General features: G+C 51.5%; 1 protein-coding gene and 1 pseudogene across 1 annotated transcript in view; one reads left to right on the top strand and one right to left on the bottom strand.

Annotated features, from left to right (window-relative positions):
* The first annotated feature begins 532 nt into the window (after positions 1–532).
* The window catches only part of SLC6A20 (solute carrier family 6 member 20), a 32,967-nt gene continuing 17,187 nt past the window's right edge, over positions 533–16,312 (top strand). The window contains exons 1-4 of the mRNA XM_090284629.1: positions 533–687; positions 13,050–13,190; positions 14,928–15,019; positions 15,426–15,653. Coding sequence (XP_090140755.1) covers positions 567–687; positions 13,050–13,190; positions 14,928–15,019; positions 15,426–15,653 — 582 coding nt within the window. The 5' untranslated portion in view covers positions 533–566. The remainder of the gene's footprint in view (positions 688–13,049; positions 13,191–14,927; positions 15,020–15,425; positions 15,654–16,312) is intronic.
* On the bottom strand, positions 6,743–7,488 carry LOC150005360 (serine/threonine-protein kinase VRK1 pseudogene; annotated as a pseudogene).

Below are 16,312 nucleotides of genomic sequence, written 5' to 3'. Positions count from 1 at the left end.
ACCCCAGCCCACCACTGGAACTGCTAACCCTCTTGCTTTGTTTCAGTGGCCTTCCTAGCTTCTCAGTGTTCCATGTGGACTACAATGAACCAGATGAAATAGTCTGATCCGTGGGTCAAAAACAGGTGAAAACGGAACATTTTATCCAGATGCAGGAAGGTTCACAGCCCTGTCCCCAAAGCCTGGCACACAGCAGGCACTCCAAAAATGATGAGGGAGTGGTCGAGGGAGCCTGACCCCTCCAAGGAGCTCCACAGCTCATCCACCCACCGCCCCGACGTCCAGCGGGAGGGGACGGGGCGCCGCCCTGTGCACCCTGCCACCTCGGGCGCTTCCCGGCCGGCCGCAGTGTCCAGGCGGGGCTGTGCTCGGCGTCATCCATTTACCAGCCTCGCCCCTCCGACGGGCGTGCCGTTAATGAGATTAGCAATTAAAAAAAGGACGAGCGTCTGTGGCGAGGGGCCACCCCCAGGCTGAGCCGGGGCGGGACGGCGCTCCTGGCGGCCGCGCACCGAAACAGACGTGCGGGCGCCGGGGCGAGAAGCGGACAGGCGCGCTTCGGAGCCATGGAGAAAGCGCGGCCGCTGTGGGCCAACCCGCTGCAGTTCGTGTTCGCCTGCATCTCGTACGCCGTGGGCCTGGGCAATGTGTGGCGCTTCCCCTACCTGTGCCAGATGTACGGCGGAGGTGAGTGCGGGCTCCGGGCTGCGCGCGTTCCCGCGGCGCCGTCGCCGGCGCTCTCCGTGCAGAACGGCACTCACGCTCTTGCGGGTGCGCGCTGGGGTTGGCCCCTTACTCCACACCGGTAGACCGAGCCTCGGAGAGTGTTAGTGGGATTGCCCCGGTTTACAGAGCTGGGGATCGGACCCAGGGCCTCTCGGGGGGCACAACCGGAGCTCTTATCCAAAGCCCTCTGCAATCCCAGCCCCATCCCAGGGGCGGCCAACCCCCCCCCGCCACACCCTTGCTGGGCAGGCTGTGGCTCTAGGAGGCGCGGGGGACACTATTTTGACTCAAAATATGTGGCAATGGTCCGAATACCAGGGAGTGCCAAAAGTGAGCGGGAAATCGTCGTGTTCAACAGAAACTCGTTCCACTACCTGAGATCCAAAACTTACATTCCTGGCAGCGTGATTAGAAACTCGGATAAAAGGATCTTGAGCTATTTTCTTCCTTTCTACCTCCCTCCCTTCCTTCCTTCTTTCTTTCTTTTATTTTTAGAGAGCGGGGAAGGGAGGGAGGGGAGAGAGAGAGAAACGTCCAAGTGCGAGAGAAACCCAGGTGAGCGTTGCCTCTTGCACGCGCCCGACCCCGGGACCGAACCGGCAACCCAGGCCCGCGCGCTGCCCGGAACCCAGCCCGCAGCCTCTCGCTTTGCAGGACCGCGCTCCACCAACCGAGCCACACCAGTCAGGGCTTGAGCTCTTTCTTTAGATTTCTTTTTAAATGATTGGTTTGGGTTTGGAACCACAGAGGGCAGGAGGGCAATATCATTCTATTTCTGCTTTTTTTTTTTTTTTTCAATATACAAATTTTTCTCTAAAGCATCACAACACGCTCACTCCAGAGACAGTAACATACACCACATTCTCTTAATGTTCAGAGAGCGAGAGACGCCCTCTGTGACATGCTGAAGAAACTCCACGAAGGCCAGGTGCCTTTTTAGAAGGTAAAGGGGCACTAGGGGTTGAAGTCTCAGCGTTAAAAAGAACAATGGCTTTCTCAGCTTCTCCATTTCTAAAATTCTACCTAAAGGACCCAAAGAGAGTTCTCACAGAAGGTAGACGATAAAAGGATGGTCTCCATCTTTTAATAAAAGCAAAGTACTGGAAACTTCCTAAGCCCTTCACTGAAAGGGACTCCGGTTCAGTAAATGTGAAACCTTTATAGCCATTAAGATGTTCTTTTCAAAAAATGTTATGTATTTTCTCATTTCATATATTAAACGGAGGCAGGAGAGGTCATAGCCGATGTTGAATAAAATAAATGATCTCAATTTAAAGTGTGCAGAGACAAGAGGCTGAAAAAATATACCAAACTGTTCACAAATAGTTCTCAGTGGGTGATTTTGCTTACCCTGTAGTGTGTGTGATGTCTTTTGTAATCTGCATGAACTTTTCTTTTTCACCATAAAGGACAACGAACGATGTTAAACCAAAGTGTATTTACGAAATGTAACCCATTTCAGAAGATTAAGACCTAAAACACGGCTCCTATTTCCTTACCCCTGCCAGCTAAAAAAAAAAAAAAGAGAAGAAAAAATGAAAACAAAACAGTTAATCCACAGAATTATTTTTAATGGTGCATTCTTAAATCTGACTCTTTTTTAAAAATTTTTTAGGGGCATAAATACATCATAATTATGTAAAGGACGTGGGTTGCCATATGCTCTAACAGTTTCATAACTGCCTTTTGAAATATTTATTTGTCAGGTTGCGATTTCCTTGTCATTCTGTGTCAGCACAACTACCCATGCTGCCTTTACTCCTTCCTGAATTTCCAGCAGGTGCGCCCTGCTGTCATGTGACTTTCCCGCTTCTTATTTCTAACACCATCACCTGAATAGTCCGCAGGTGGACACAGGTAGGGGAGAGTAGCTCTGCGGTAGAATAGAGAGGAGTTGCTGGGGAAACCGCAAGACCTTGAGGACTCAGGAAGAGGAAAGAAAAAGTCTTGTGCCTGGTACAGCGTGTATTAAGCTGGTAGGTAGCCAGAAGGATGGATGGGTGACGGTTGACAAATGGATGGATGGGTGGGTTGGGGTGGATGGATATTGGTGGGAAAATGCCACCCTCTCGGCCCTAAGTGTCTATAGAATAATGACTAAGTAGTTTATCCTGGCAGTGAGGGCTCGACCACATAACACCTGCCCCGATTTCCCTCATCTCCTGCCACTCATCTTCCAGCCCCTCCCGCTGCCACTCAACTTCCAGCCCCTACCCCCAGCATTTGGAACAACTCTCAGTGGGGAACACCTACTCCGCCTCCACACTTTGCCCAGGGCGTGTCCTCCTGGAGCACTCCCACTCCTCCCGCGAGGCCAGGCCTCTCTCCCTGACTGTCGCCTCTGCCGGTCAGGCCACGTGAGCCCCGAAGGACTGCGTGCTACGCTAGAGCTTCTGTCTCCCACTGACCCCGTCTCTGTGAAGTGTCTGGGTCAGAGGTGGCGCCAATAAGTCTTTGTTGGGTGAATGAGCCAGGTCCACGAGGTGAGGTGACGATGCTGGTGCTTTTCCTGAGCCTTTTGCTGCCAATAGTGTCGCCAATCAATAAGTGATCTATGGTCCCCCAAACTCAGGCAGTTTACAGACCCATTCTTTAAAGTTAAAGGGTAAACCAACCACACCATAAAAGGCTCTGGAGGGGTAACTTCCTTCCAAATAGAGCTGAGACCCTCCAGCACCCATCAACAATGAGCTGTTGATAAACCGCAGTGCCAAGCTGTGCCAAAATACTTCCCAGAATAAACCGGATTAGGGGTTTGTGCCCCTGTCTACCGGGCTCTGCCCGTGACCGTGACCACGAGGCTTGTTTCCTTCGTGCTCTGCGGGCCAGGCCCAGTGCGAGGAATGTTAATTCTGCAGATTACATGCCAGATACCAACCACCTCTGTACAGCATGCTGGCTGGAGGCGGGGGAAAAGGGCAGCCGAAGGAACCGCACCAAATCTCTTCTTGAGAAAGTCAGCAGGTCTTGGCGATCATGTCAAAGTCTAAGTCGTTCAACAGGAAATCGGGATGCAAATGTGCTGTATACTAATGTGCAGAAAAAAATGTGCCGGAGGCTGGTTTTTGTATAAGCATGTACTCAAATCATGGAAGAAATGTGGCTGGTGGAAATACGTTTTGTTTTGTTCCTCCTAAGTTTTCTCTACATGCTATTTGAACCATAAAGAGGGGGAAATCACAGGCTACCTGGTCACTCTAAACCTGGATGTCCCCCTTCCACTCAAAGCCGCTGCTACCCCCTCTCTAGTGCCTAGGATCTTGGTAAGCTGCTGGATCCCGCCCCAGAGATCCCAGCGCAGGTGTCTGCAGGAGGGCAGGATTCTGCATTTCTGACAACCTCCTGAGTGATGCTGATCAAAGCTGCTGGTCCACCGACCACACTTTAGAGGAAGCCGCGCTCCCAGGCGCCAGCTGCTGGACGCCAGGCCGTGGGGTGCTACTGGCTTTTGGTGGAGGAGTAGGGCCTAATTTGTAGCATTTGCTGATGATCGTAGTGCAGATGCTCCCACCGTGGCCGACTGCAGACTAGCAGAGCATTGTGTCGGGAAGAGGTGGGAACAGCCAGCTCTTGTGAGCTAGTGTGAGCCAGCCCGGCACACGGCCAGAGCCACAGCGCTCAGGCGAGCACCCACCCTGGAACCAGGCAATACCAGGTGGGCTTTGCAGAGGACAGAGCTTGTAAGTGGAGGGAGTGGAGGGGTTTGGAAGCCTGAGTCAGCTTCCCCCTGAAAGTAGTTGACTCCAATTCATCTCTTGGTGAGTCTCAGAGAGAGAGAGAGAGCAAGAAACAGACTTGCAGAGATCACTTTCATATACAAGGAATTTCTAGTGAGATTTTGGGTTTAGCAAACAGAGAAAGTACGGACTATGATAATTAGGAAAATAAGTAGCAGCATGCTCTAGAATGGCCAATTCGTGTGTGTTTGGGGGTTGCAAAAGTAATGCATCTTCATGCTGGAAAAATTAGGAAATAGAGGAATACAAATAAAATGCAACGAAGAAATAAAATACAAAATCGCCCCAAATTTCAACACCCCAGAGGTCATGACTGTCAACACATTTTTGTCTTTAAAAAAACTAGAGCCATTTTTTATATGTAATTTAGGATCTTGCGGTTTTTGTCTGTCTGTTTAACAGATTATCATTTCCAAAGGCATTTAATATTATTTGAAACTACAAACTTAGCCCCATAATATTCCCTTTACAGATATAACATAACTTATTTCCCTGTTCACCACTGTGGAGCTTTAAGCCATTTACAGTTTTGCATGATTACAACCCAAATGCTCCTTCCCTTTCAGTGGCAGAATTTGTTCCATTCATTTTTATTGTCATGTTATGTTTGCTGGCATTTGTCATCATGTTCGTACTGCCTTGCCGTTTTCTTCTGGTTGGGGTTTATTTTGTTCTTTTACAAAATGAAGTGTATTTCCTTTGCTTTTATTAATTCTTCAAGTGATTTCAAAGGTGTAAATCCTATTTTCAGTCCACTAGTAGTCCCTTTAATTTTTTAAACAAAAAGTTGTATGTATTTGCTCTAATTATCAGTATCAAAATTGAAAGCTGAAAACCGTTCTATGTCTTGTTCCTTTCCTCAGGCCCATTTATTAGCCAATATTCCTGGCTCACAGTGACAACTATTGTACTTCTGATATTACGTGTCTTCTTATTCGAGAACTACATTTTTCATCTGGCTTACTTTATAATGATATTAACACTTTTATTTTTAGAATTATTCCGTTTAACCTAGTGGGTTTACCACTAGTTGGTTCTTTTAGAACACAACCCCATATTTTAGTTCTTCATTTTGATTCATCACTGATTGACTGCAGTTTATCGGCAAATACTTTTTTCAGGAGTACCAAGTAGGGGGTTCCCGTTCTAAGCATGTCTGAGAATATCTTTCCCACATGAACGAGCCAAAATCATGTTGGCATGAAACTATCGATGTTACTCTGTTCTGTGAGGATATTTCGGGTTTTTAGTCCTGCAAGGAGAACTCTGCAGCCAGATTTATTTTTTATTAGTTCTTAGGTATCCCATATAACTAAGATATTATACAGGTTTATAGGATATTCTATGCAGTTTTTACCTCAAAAATTTATGAGCTCTGTGTCTCGGTTTTAGGTACGTTTTCATCACTTTTACCTGGGACTAGTGCGTCCTCCCCGTGCCCACGCCAGAAAACGTCCTGCAGGACTGGCATTGCTCCGGCTCTGTGTGTGCAGGGTTCCCCTGTCCTTAGTCCTCACTCCAGAGAGAAAATTCTCCCGCGTCCTGTCCATGCCGCATCTCACCTTTCGTAATTTCCCCTTCTCTACCCTCTTCCTCTGGGCTGCAGGATAATTTCTCAAGGGTGTATTTTCCATTTCACTTCTTGCCTCCACTGGCTTCAAATTAACCATCATATTTTTCTTCATCTTCCTTTATAACGCGTTAAGCGCCCGGTGTGCTTTGTCTTCCTTTCCGTTTAGTGTAGTGTCAGTCACCGGTGACTGACGTGGCGCCTAACTTGTTAATCTTTTTGTCTTCTTGGTTTACCCTTCCTGCATCATTGCCTGATGCTGTTCTATAAACACAGTGTCCCCTTGGCTCTAAGAGGTCAAGTACGTGACATTTTCTATACATTTCTTCCATTTCTCACAGCAGATCTCTTTCAGAGGAAAACCTTTGCTCTGATACCTTAGAGTGGTCCTTTCATTTCTTTTTTTTTATGGCCACACAAATTGTGTATTTGTATCAGGCAAAAAGATCCCTTTAAGTTTTGTATTTCCTTAAAAGGAAGGACTTGGGCAAACATTTTTACATACTCTGGGAAAGTGCATGTCACAGTAATTTTTCTAAAAGTATCCAGAACATTTCACACAGCATGGGACAGCTTAAAGAGTATATATAACCTCATGATTTAGAAATTGTATAAGTTAGCCTTTAATAAATTGTACAAAGTATTTATATTAATACAACATTTGTTTTTCATAGACTTAGGTATTTCCCTGTTACCCCACCCACAAGCCTCACATGAAAACACCTAAAATAGAAAAAGAAGAAAAATGGAGTGAGGGAAACGAATAACTGACTCACAGCCTGGCGTTTGCCTCTGGGCTCTCGGGCTCCCTCTTGCGCAGGTGTGCGGGGCTGCTCCCGCCTGTGCGCCTGAGCCTGCCGTCTCTGCCACACCAGCTTCTGCGCTTTTCCCCACTTCTCTCTTTGGCTCCTTTGTTACAGTTTTTGCATTCAGACCTCCATTCTCCAAAGCACCAAGAGCCAGTTTGCCATCATCCTTGCTTCCTGTAGAGTTTAGTCCTTGCAAAAGAATATCTTGTAAACTTTGATAGAGGTTTCTTGGCGGCCTCCAGTCATTTCGCTGTTCCCGTGAATTTAGCAATTTCACCTGGCTTGTTTCTCTCTGGAAGACATTTGTCCATCAAACCTGCAATATTTTCTCTGTACCTCATTTTGGAATTTCTAACGTAAATAGGATCTTTCAAATTATTCTCTCATGGGAGATGGCCACTAAGCCACTGGATCATACAATAACCACGTATTTCCAAGTTGCCACGCGTGGAGGGGGCTGTGCCATTGTGTGCATCAGTGCTGGTGAATTCAGTAGTACCACTGTGACATCTTTTGGGGTCTTCCTTGTATTTTTAAAAAATTCCTTCTGGGCAGTACCAATAAGCAAGGCTGTGATCTACCAGGTACACCTGGTCAGGATGCAGCTCAAAAGAAGATTCAAGGCCTCGATATCTCCATGTACCATGCTACTGCTCATGAATTTGAGGTCTGCCTGGAAAAAGTCCAGCCATTGTTGATATAACAAGAATGGTTTGCATGACATCAATGTAACCTGGCAACCAAGGGGAGTGGACTGGAATGTGTATGTGTGAACAATGACAACCTCACTGTACTAGTCATAAGGGTGGCAGATGCTGTTGAGTGAGCATGTGTTCTCTGTAAGCCACCACATTCAAAATGGCTGAGCACAGCAACGAATCTGCATCAGATTTTACATGAAGCTTGAATATGCCTCTGTGGAAACTATTCGGATGATTCTGAGGGCTCTCAGGGACAATACAATGAGTGCAGTGCCAATAAAAGTGTGACACAAACACTGCAAAGGTGGTCGAGAATCTGTTGAAAGTGACCCACATTCTGGAAGGCCTGCAACAAGCAGAAGTCCTGAGAATGTTGAACGTGTACCGGCTGTAATCAACAAGGATCGGCGACTGACAGTGTGGGAGCTAGAAGCTGATCCAGGGGTTTTGACGCAGGATCTTGGCAGGAAACGTGTCATGGCAAAATTCATTCTGCGGCTTCTGCTACCAGAGCAGAACGAACATCGCGGTGCAGTTGCTAATGACTTGATTCAAACTGCTACCGATGAACCAGATCTCAAGAGTGTTCTGAACAGTGGAAGAGACGTTGGGAGAACTGTGTGAGGTCCCAGGGGCCTACTTTGCAGGGCACTGAGGCGTCATCGCCCTGCGTGCAGTGTTGGTGTATCTGGTATCTCCTTCAGTAAGCGTGTCTCTTTCACAGTGTGTGGCTGGATACTTTCCGGACAGACCTCGTATATTCCAGAATTCCTGGTACTTCAGTTGATGGGTACGAATCCATTTCTGAATTTGCCCTGGTTTGGCAGCTCACTGATAGAACTTTAATTCAGTTAAAAGAGGTTCATTGTCCCCGGGTTCCACTTGAGCAACATAGGGTATGTCGCTCCCACCAATTTTTGAAGAATTTTATCAGCAAGATATATACAACCAAAGCCACCTTGGCCAATGGGTAACCCTAGCTTCCATTCCTTTCTTTGACACATCAGTGATTACCTGCAAAGCGTTCTGCAAGATGTCCCTTTATAGCCGGACCTGTATCATTTCTGCCGCTTTCACTGACTTGCGACTCCGCTGCGGGGCCAGCCTGTCACACCCTGGCCCTTTGGTTTTGATCTACTGTGTATTAGAAGGCCCAAGTTGCCTTTCTGATTGCTCTTCCTTTCTGAGGGAGGGGCAGTCTGATATAGACTTGCCCAATACAGACACAAAGGAAAGTTGAAGTTCAAAGGTTTGTAGATAAAATAATAGACCTGTATCAGCACTTATTTTTTATTTGAGAGAGAGAGACAGACAGACATGGATTTGTTGTTTCACTTACTTATTCATTCATTGGTTGATTCTTGTATGATCTGGGGATCGAACCTGCACTTTGGCCAGGGCTCAGCATTCATTTTTTTATTTTGCTGATTGCACTGGAATTATGTGAGAGAATGTCCTTGTTTTAGGGAAATATACACTGAAATATTAAGACACACACACACACAAAATAGTTATTTAACAAACAGTTAGTTAAAAAACATTAGTTATTTCTCACAGTGCTTGGGTGGGCTGCGCATTTCTCTACTTGTCTGGTCAGGCCCCTCACGCGTTGGCAGCTGGTGCCAGGTTGGCGGGGTCCTCGGTTTCCCTCCTTGTGGCCTCTGTCCCAGGGTTGCCCGAACCAGCTTCCGCACAAGGCGGTCTCTGGGACTTATGTCCCAAGAAAATGAAGGCGTCCCGAGGCCCGGGCTCTGGAACCAGTGTGGCATCCTTTCCCCCACATCCCATTAGACAAAGCAAGTCCAAGGCCAGCCCCGACTCACAGGTGGGGGACGGGGACTCCACTTCTTCCCAGGAGCAGCTGCACAGACTGTGGCCGTGGTTAATCCCCAGCCCCTTTCTCAGGGTCCTGTCTGCCTGTCCCTGATGCTGGGTCTCCCTGAACAGAGCCGATGTCTGGATTTTTACAGAAGAGGAGCCGGGGGAACAGTCCCATGAGTAGAGGGTTGGTTAGTGGACTTGTTTTCAGATTGCAAAACAAAATTTTATATATGCAAATTTTGCATATATTTACATGCATAATAAGTTCCTCTTTTTGGTGTCTAGCTCTGCGAGTGTTGACAAATGCATCCAGCTGTATTACTGTCACCACAACCGTGCCCTTTATAGTCAGTCCCACCCATCGGGCAGGTCCTGTCAAAGAGACCGGCTTTTCATGGACGGACCTGTTTAACACCTGGGGTGAAAGTGAGCTTTTCGTATAACCACCATTGCTCCCAGCCGTTTGTGTACACACAACCTTTATTGTCAGGGATGTCCTGGGTGGGACCCCCTGATGGACTGCGTGCTCTTGAGAGGAACCTAAGAGGGTGCTGAGACACCTTTCTGCAGGGCAGGATAGGAGCATGGCCTGGCCTAAGATGAGTGGGCAGGATTGGGTCTGGGCCCCGAGGAGCGGGGATGCTGAGACCTGGTGGTGTGGGGCCCGTGCCCTCCTCCCTCCGAGGTGAGACAGCCCACGGGGGCTCCGTGCAGTCAGGTTCTCCACTGTGCTGTTTCCGGGATGTCTATCCCGAGGAAATAACCAGACACGTGGCCCAGGCTCTGTCCCACATCTTGGCTTGGGGGGCCAGAAAAATGACAGCAGCCCAGGTGCCCAGGGCCGGATGGAATGGATTCTGGGCCTATCGTCCTGGTGGAATGTTGTGCAGCGACTTCAAGGGTGAGGCCCAAGGACAGGGGTGTCGGGAGAGCGCTAGGGAGGTCCCCTGGGTTCTAGGCTAGGGGCTGTATACAATGGAGGTGCTTGTTAAATGTCAGCTGTTGATGGAGGCGTGTGTGAATTTCATTGTTTACCTTAAGCTTTGGGAGCCAGTTTCTTCTGTAACCTGCCCCGAAGCCCTGCACTGTAGCATCCTCGTCCTTAGCTTATTCAGAAGTCCTGCCCTCTTTCTCCGTGAAGTGGGGCGGGGTGGGACCAACAGGAGAAGCAAAGGGTCAGGCATCTGCACGGAAGGGATGGTGTCCGATGTGGTGACCCCCCCCAGCAGGCTGCCAGCCTCTGTCCCTCTGTCCATGTGTTGGGCAGTGGGGAGGGCTCCCCACTGTCACTCAGGACACTTGTCTAAAGATGGCTCCTTAGGAACCAGTGGGTTTAACACTTACCAATTTATTAAAATGAAATTTTAGGCTGAAGGCTACTGTCGTCGTCGGCAGCCGTCCGTCTTGAGAGACGATGGTGTAGCTTCTTAAGAGTCTATCTGCACCGCCGAGAATGGCTGTGCAGTCCAACTCGGGAGTGACACGGTATCTGTCTCCTCCCGTGTTGAATCGACATCTTACGATGACGCTGGAGTGTCCTCTCCAGTGGAGCTGAAGCTACAGAGCCTGGGCAGGGTGATATGGAGGGTCTGCTGTTGCCCATGCAGCAGACCCCCCCTCTCTTCGCAGCTGAAGGGTCCAAGGGAAAGACGGAGTCAATACAGCTTGGCTTCAGGTGCGCCGCAGGAGTTGCCGGTGTTGACTACAACGTCAAACCGCCTTAGGGACTCCGGCTCCGGATTTTCTGTCGGGGTTTACTCCCTTAGCCTTTCCCCTGAAGAGGTATGCCGCAAGGCAGCGGAGGTTTTTTGGAGTCAGAGTTTTCCTTCTCTGATGTGCCCTGACTGGAAGATCGAACCAGCGACACTTAGCTCGCAGGCCGACGCTCAATCCACTGAGCCAAACCAGCCAGGGGAGAAGGCTACTGTAAACAGCAGATATACACAGAGGTGCTCCCTAAAAGGAGGTGGCAGTGTAGGTTGTGTCTGTTGGGGATCCCCTTGCCTCCCCATGCACACACAGCAAGCCCCCACCTTACCTCGGAAGATATGAGGCCTGGGAGAATATTCTGTGATCCTGGAACATTAAGAGGGACCATTATGTGTCTTGATGGACTAGGCACCATCCTGCAAAGCAAAAGGTTGCCAGTTTGATCCCCAGTCAGGGTTCATGCCTGGGTTGTAGGTTCATCCTGGGTCAGGGTGCCTCCAAGAGGTAACCAATTGATGTTTCTCTCCTTCTCTTTCTTCCTCTTTTTCCCTATCTCTAAAAAAAAAAAAAGAAAAAATTAAGAAAAATCTAAAAATAAATCTTTTAGGAGATTTAGATTACGGAGGAAGACAGTCGTAATCACTATTGACAATTGTTGGAGGCTGGTGTCTTTTAAGTATTAAAAAAAACCCCATGGGCTCAGATGCATCCCACCTAGGTGAGTGTTCAGGACCCCAAATAAGAAACATGAACCGCAATTGTCCCTCTTAATTTTTGTTCTTTGATTTAACAATGCCTTACGGAAACTCAGGTTTTGATTCCGGAGTTTGCACACTTAGGAAATTATACTAAGCGTGGGATGAGAGATTTGTTTGATTTTCTGGAAGCCCCATGAAGGTTAATTCCCTGTGTGTTCCTCTGGAGACCAGTAGAATAAAAGCTTCACGCGCTACATGATGGATCTCTTTTTTTACGGTTGCATCCAGTTTCAGTGTGGCTAGTCCAGCCCTTAAACTCACTTTACTAGAGCTGATAATGAAAAACTAAATGAGGAAGTGTGAATCTAAAGTCCCAATAACGTACAGGCAAAAATGAACTCTACACACAATAAAATGTACCCTAAACACACAGAAAGGGCATGCTGTGCTCTGTAGCACGACAGGGGTTTCTGGCAGGGGGGCTGGGACAGCTGAGGCATCGAGGGAGGCACTCAAGGAGCTAGGGGCAGGGCTGGTTTATTGCCCAGAATAAGATTTTCACTGACATGGCTGCATTTCATCCATGGCTGAAGAGATAGGTGGATGGATGAGTAGAAAGTAAAAGGATGGATGGATGGGTGAGTGGGCGGATGGATGGTTGGGTAGATGGATGGGTGGGTGGATGTATGGTAGGATGGATGGATGGGTGGGTGGATGGATGGATGGATGGGTGGGTGGGGGGATGGATGGATGGATGGGTGGGTGGATGGATGGGTGGGTGGATGGATGGATGGATGGGGATGGATGGATGGATGGGTGGGTGGATGGATGGATGGGTGAGTGGGGGGATGGATGGATGGATGGATGGGTGGATGGGTGGTAGGATGGGTGGATGGCTAGGTGGATGGATGGTAGGATGGGTGGGTGGATGGATGGATGGGTGGGTGGGGGGATGAGGCGGATGGATGGATGAATGAATGATGGATGGATGGGTGGGTGGGTGGATGGATGGATGGGTGGGTGGGGGGATGAGGGGCATGGATGGATGAATGAATGATGGGTGGATGAGAGGAATGACCCAAAGGCGGGTGTGCGGGAAGGTGGAAGAGTGTGAAGGCAGAAGAATGGAAGGTGAGTGGGAGGACAGAAGGATGAATGCACAAGTGGAAAGATAGAGGGAGGGAGGATGGGTGGAAGGACGCTGGCGGAGAGGTTGGGCGGGGTGCAGGATACAGCCCATTGGTGACCACCTGGCTGTCGGCTCGGGGTACCTACAGGGAGCTTCCTGGTGCCCTACATCATCATGCTCATCGTGGAGGGAATGCCGCTCCTGTACCTGGAACTGGCGGTCGGACAGCGCATGCGCCAGGGCAGCATTGGCGCCTGGAGGACCATCAGCCCCTACCTGAGTGGTGTCGGTACGTGGGTGCTCTCCAGTCCCCCTCACCACCCCCCGGGAGGCCCCCTTCCTGTATTCTGCGCAGCCTGGGTGGGGGTGGGAGCAAAGGGCAAGCACAAGGCCCAAGAGAGAGCCCTTGAGTGGGGTGGAACCATGGCCCAGGAGAGGCTGCCCTGGAAGATGGGCTGAGAGGGCTGGTGTCCTACCCCCAGGAGAGTGAGAACGGGAGGAGGCGCAGGTGGGGGACTGAGGCCACGTTGCTCCCTGGACCTCAGGTTGCTTGTCTGTAATGAGGAAACGTCTGGCCCGGTGGGGCTGTGAGTCAACGTCCGAGCTAGCAGCCATCCTGGGGACTGACCCCTGCTGACTGTTAATAATGACGTCCCCTTTCAGTGAGCACCTACTGTGTGCCAGGTGCTGGCCTGCACGGTGTGTGTGCATAAGCTCATTTAATCTTCTCACCACTGAGCCGTTGTCAGGGTGTCATTAGTGTCGGGTGTCCTACAGAAGCGGGGCACACATGGATAGAAGGGGGCGCAGCCCCACAACCGGCCCGTCTGGGGCTACCTGCAGCCGGTGTCCTGCGCACCTCGGGGACGTGGCTAACCTTCCTTCACACCCTCATGCTCCTGGGCTGCCGCTGCCAACAGGAGGAACTTTGACCAGTGATGGCCGCGCTCTGTCCTGCCCACCCCTCCCTCCCAGGACAGAAAGGCAGAGTGACATTGGGGGGCAAGGAGGGCATAAACTTGTACATGACTTGTCTCAGATGCAGCAGAAATGTGTCCCGTGTCCTCACAAATTATCTCCTACCCCAAACCGCCTCCGTGTCTCCGGTGGCTGTTAATGTGTCACACGAGGCGTATGGTGGACGAGCTGAGGCGTGCCAGGCTGTGTAATAGCAGGCGTGCCAGGTGGCAGTCCCAGCCGGGGGGGCTGGTGAAGGTTTAACAGCCAGCTCTGGACCTGCGGTGGGGGAGGCCTGGTTTGTAGCATTTGCTGACACTGTGGTGTAAATACAACACCAGGGCCACCTTCAGCCTACTGACGAGATGTCCCTGAGTGTGGGGTTGGGCAGAGGTGCCCACAGTGGCGGGGGGTGGTATGGCCCAGCCCCAGAGCACCCACAGTTGCCAGCTATTTCTCTGCGCTTCCCTCCTTCTCCACCCCGGCCCCGGGTCCCCTGCAGACCTGGCCGGGTGGGGGACCGCCTCCCTCCTGTCCCCTGCACGGCTGACACCCCTCCTCACACCCCCTGCTCCGGGCCACCACGGGGCAAGGAGGGGCCTAACTTCAGGTGAACCAAGGAGGGAGCAACCGTAACGTCTGGCACCAGGGGCACTTGGCAGTGACAAAGTGCTTCTTGGCGAGGGGTGAAGCCTGGTCCTGCCTTGGGGTGGGGGTGGGGGTGCTCAGGCAAGCTCTGGGCCCCCCGTTTTCTCTTCTGTGCTGGGGAAGTAATAACGCCCGCTTCACATCGTGGTTGTGAGGACCTGCGGAGCCTAAAGCTCTCAGCACAGCGACTGGCACTTAGATCTGCAGAAACTGCCATCGGCCTCCTGTCCCAGCCGATGGGGGGAGAGGGGAGGGGAGAGACTCGCCCTCGGCAATGGTCGCAAGGCCCTAGTCACGGTGAACCCCTCGCAAGCCCACTGTGGAGGTTATGCCATCCCCGGGGGGTCGCAGCAGGGGTGTCCTCGGTGCAGGCGGACGGGGGGCAGGGAGGACGTTCTCAGCAGCCCCTGCTCCTGCACAGGCGTCGCCAGCGTGGTGGTCTCCTTCTTCCTGTCCATGTACTACAACGTCATCAATGCCTGGGCCTTCTGGTACCTCTTCCACTCCTTCCAGGTGAGCGGGTGGGCGCAGGAGGGCGGGGCCGCCCACGGGGGACAGGCGGGCAGCGTGTGGGTCAGAGCTCTGTTGTCACAGGTGGTCTGGCCCTTATTTGTGCATTCAGTCTCTCAGGCCCACAGCAGAGTCTGGTGGTCCTCCACCATGACAGGCAGGGTGGTAAAGAGTGTGAAGCCCCCTCGCCTACCCACTCCCTGCCTGTCTCCTATTCCCAAGCCCCGCCTGTGCCCCTGACAAGCCCTCAGAGTCCCTGTCTGCCTGCAGGGGCTCCAGCTGCCTGCCCTTTGGGGACCAGCCCTGTTCTGTCCCAAGAGCCCCGTACCAGGGCCACCTCCCATCCTCCGCACCCCGACCTTTGGCCTCAGCCCTCACCTCTCTCTGTATGATGCTGTGTTGACCCCAGGACCCCCTGCCGTGGTCTGTCTGCCCACTGAATGGCAACCGCACGGGCTACGACGAGGAGTGTGAGCAGGCTTCCTCGACGCAGTACTTCTGGTACAGGAAGACCCTCAACATCTCACCGTCCATCCAGGAGAGCGGCGGCGTGCAGTGGGAGCCGGCGCTGTGCCTCGTGCTGGCCTGGCTGGTGGTGTACCTGTGCATCCTGCGGGGCACCGAGTCCACCGGCAAGGTGGGTGGCAGAGCGGAGCGGCCCAGGCGCTGCCTTCTGCCGTCGAGGGGCAGAGCTGTGCGCGGGAGGCACGGACGGTGTGCTGGCACGCATCACCCGCTGGGTGACGCTGGAGGTGGCCAGCGGGGCTTGGGACCACAGCCTTACATTTCAGCACTGGGACTTCCTGGCCACCTAAAGAGACGAGTGTGTTTGTACCAGCCAGTCCTGGACCCACACTGCCCAGGTGGCACCAAGCAACTAGACAGTGAGAGATGGGAGCGGTCCCAGTGATGCCCTAGCCCTGGCTGTCACGCTCAGCCGCACGTCGGTGTCACCAGGAGAGCTTTACCACTCCGCTGTCTCGGTCCAACCCCCCGAGGTTCCCGAGTGATCGGTGTGGGGTACAACCCGCGTGCTGGCGTTTGGAAGCTCGGCAGGGGCTGCTGACGTGCAGCCTGGCCCGAGGGCCTCTGTGCTGAGCTGCTCCCAGGGACCCTGCGCGGCGTCAGGTCTGCTTTGTAAGCCTTCTCTCCTGGGCTTATGCTCTTGCCGGGACTGTATGGTGTACATAGGTTTTCTTTGAGGGTTTCCGTTCCCTGCCATCTTTCTCAGCTTCAGCAGACGCCCCAGACCCTCAGGGCTCCCCGCTTTCACTCAGACCCACCTTGGGTTGGGCC

This window comes from Furipterus horrens, unplaced genomic scaffold, assembly GCF_987537825.1.
Source record: "Furipterus horrens unplaced genomic scaffold, mFurHor1.1.pri manual_scaffold_7, whole genome shotgun sequence".
Classification (NCBI taxonomy): Eukaryota; Metazoa; Chordata; class Mammalia; order Chiroptera; family Furipteridae; genus Furipterus; species Furipterus horrens.
The sequence above is the reverse complement of the archived record's forward strand: the minus strand, read 5'-3'. Positions and strand labels throughout refer to the sequence as shown.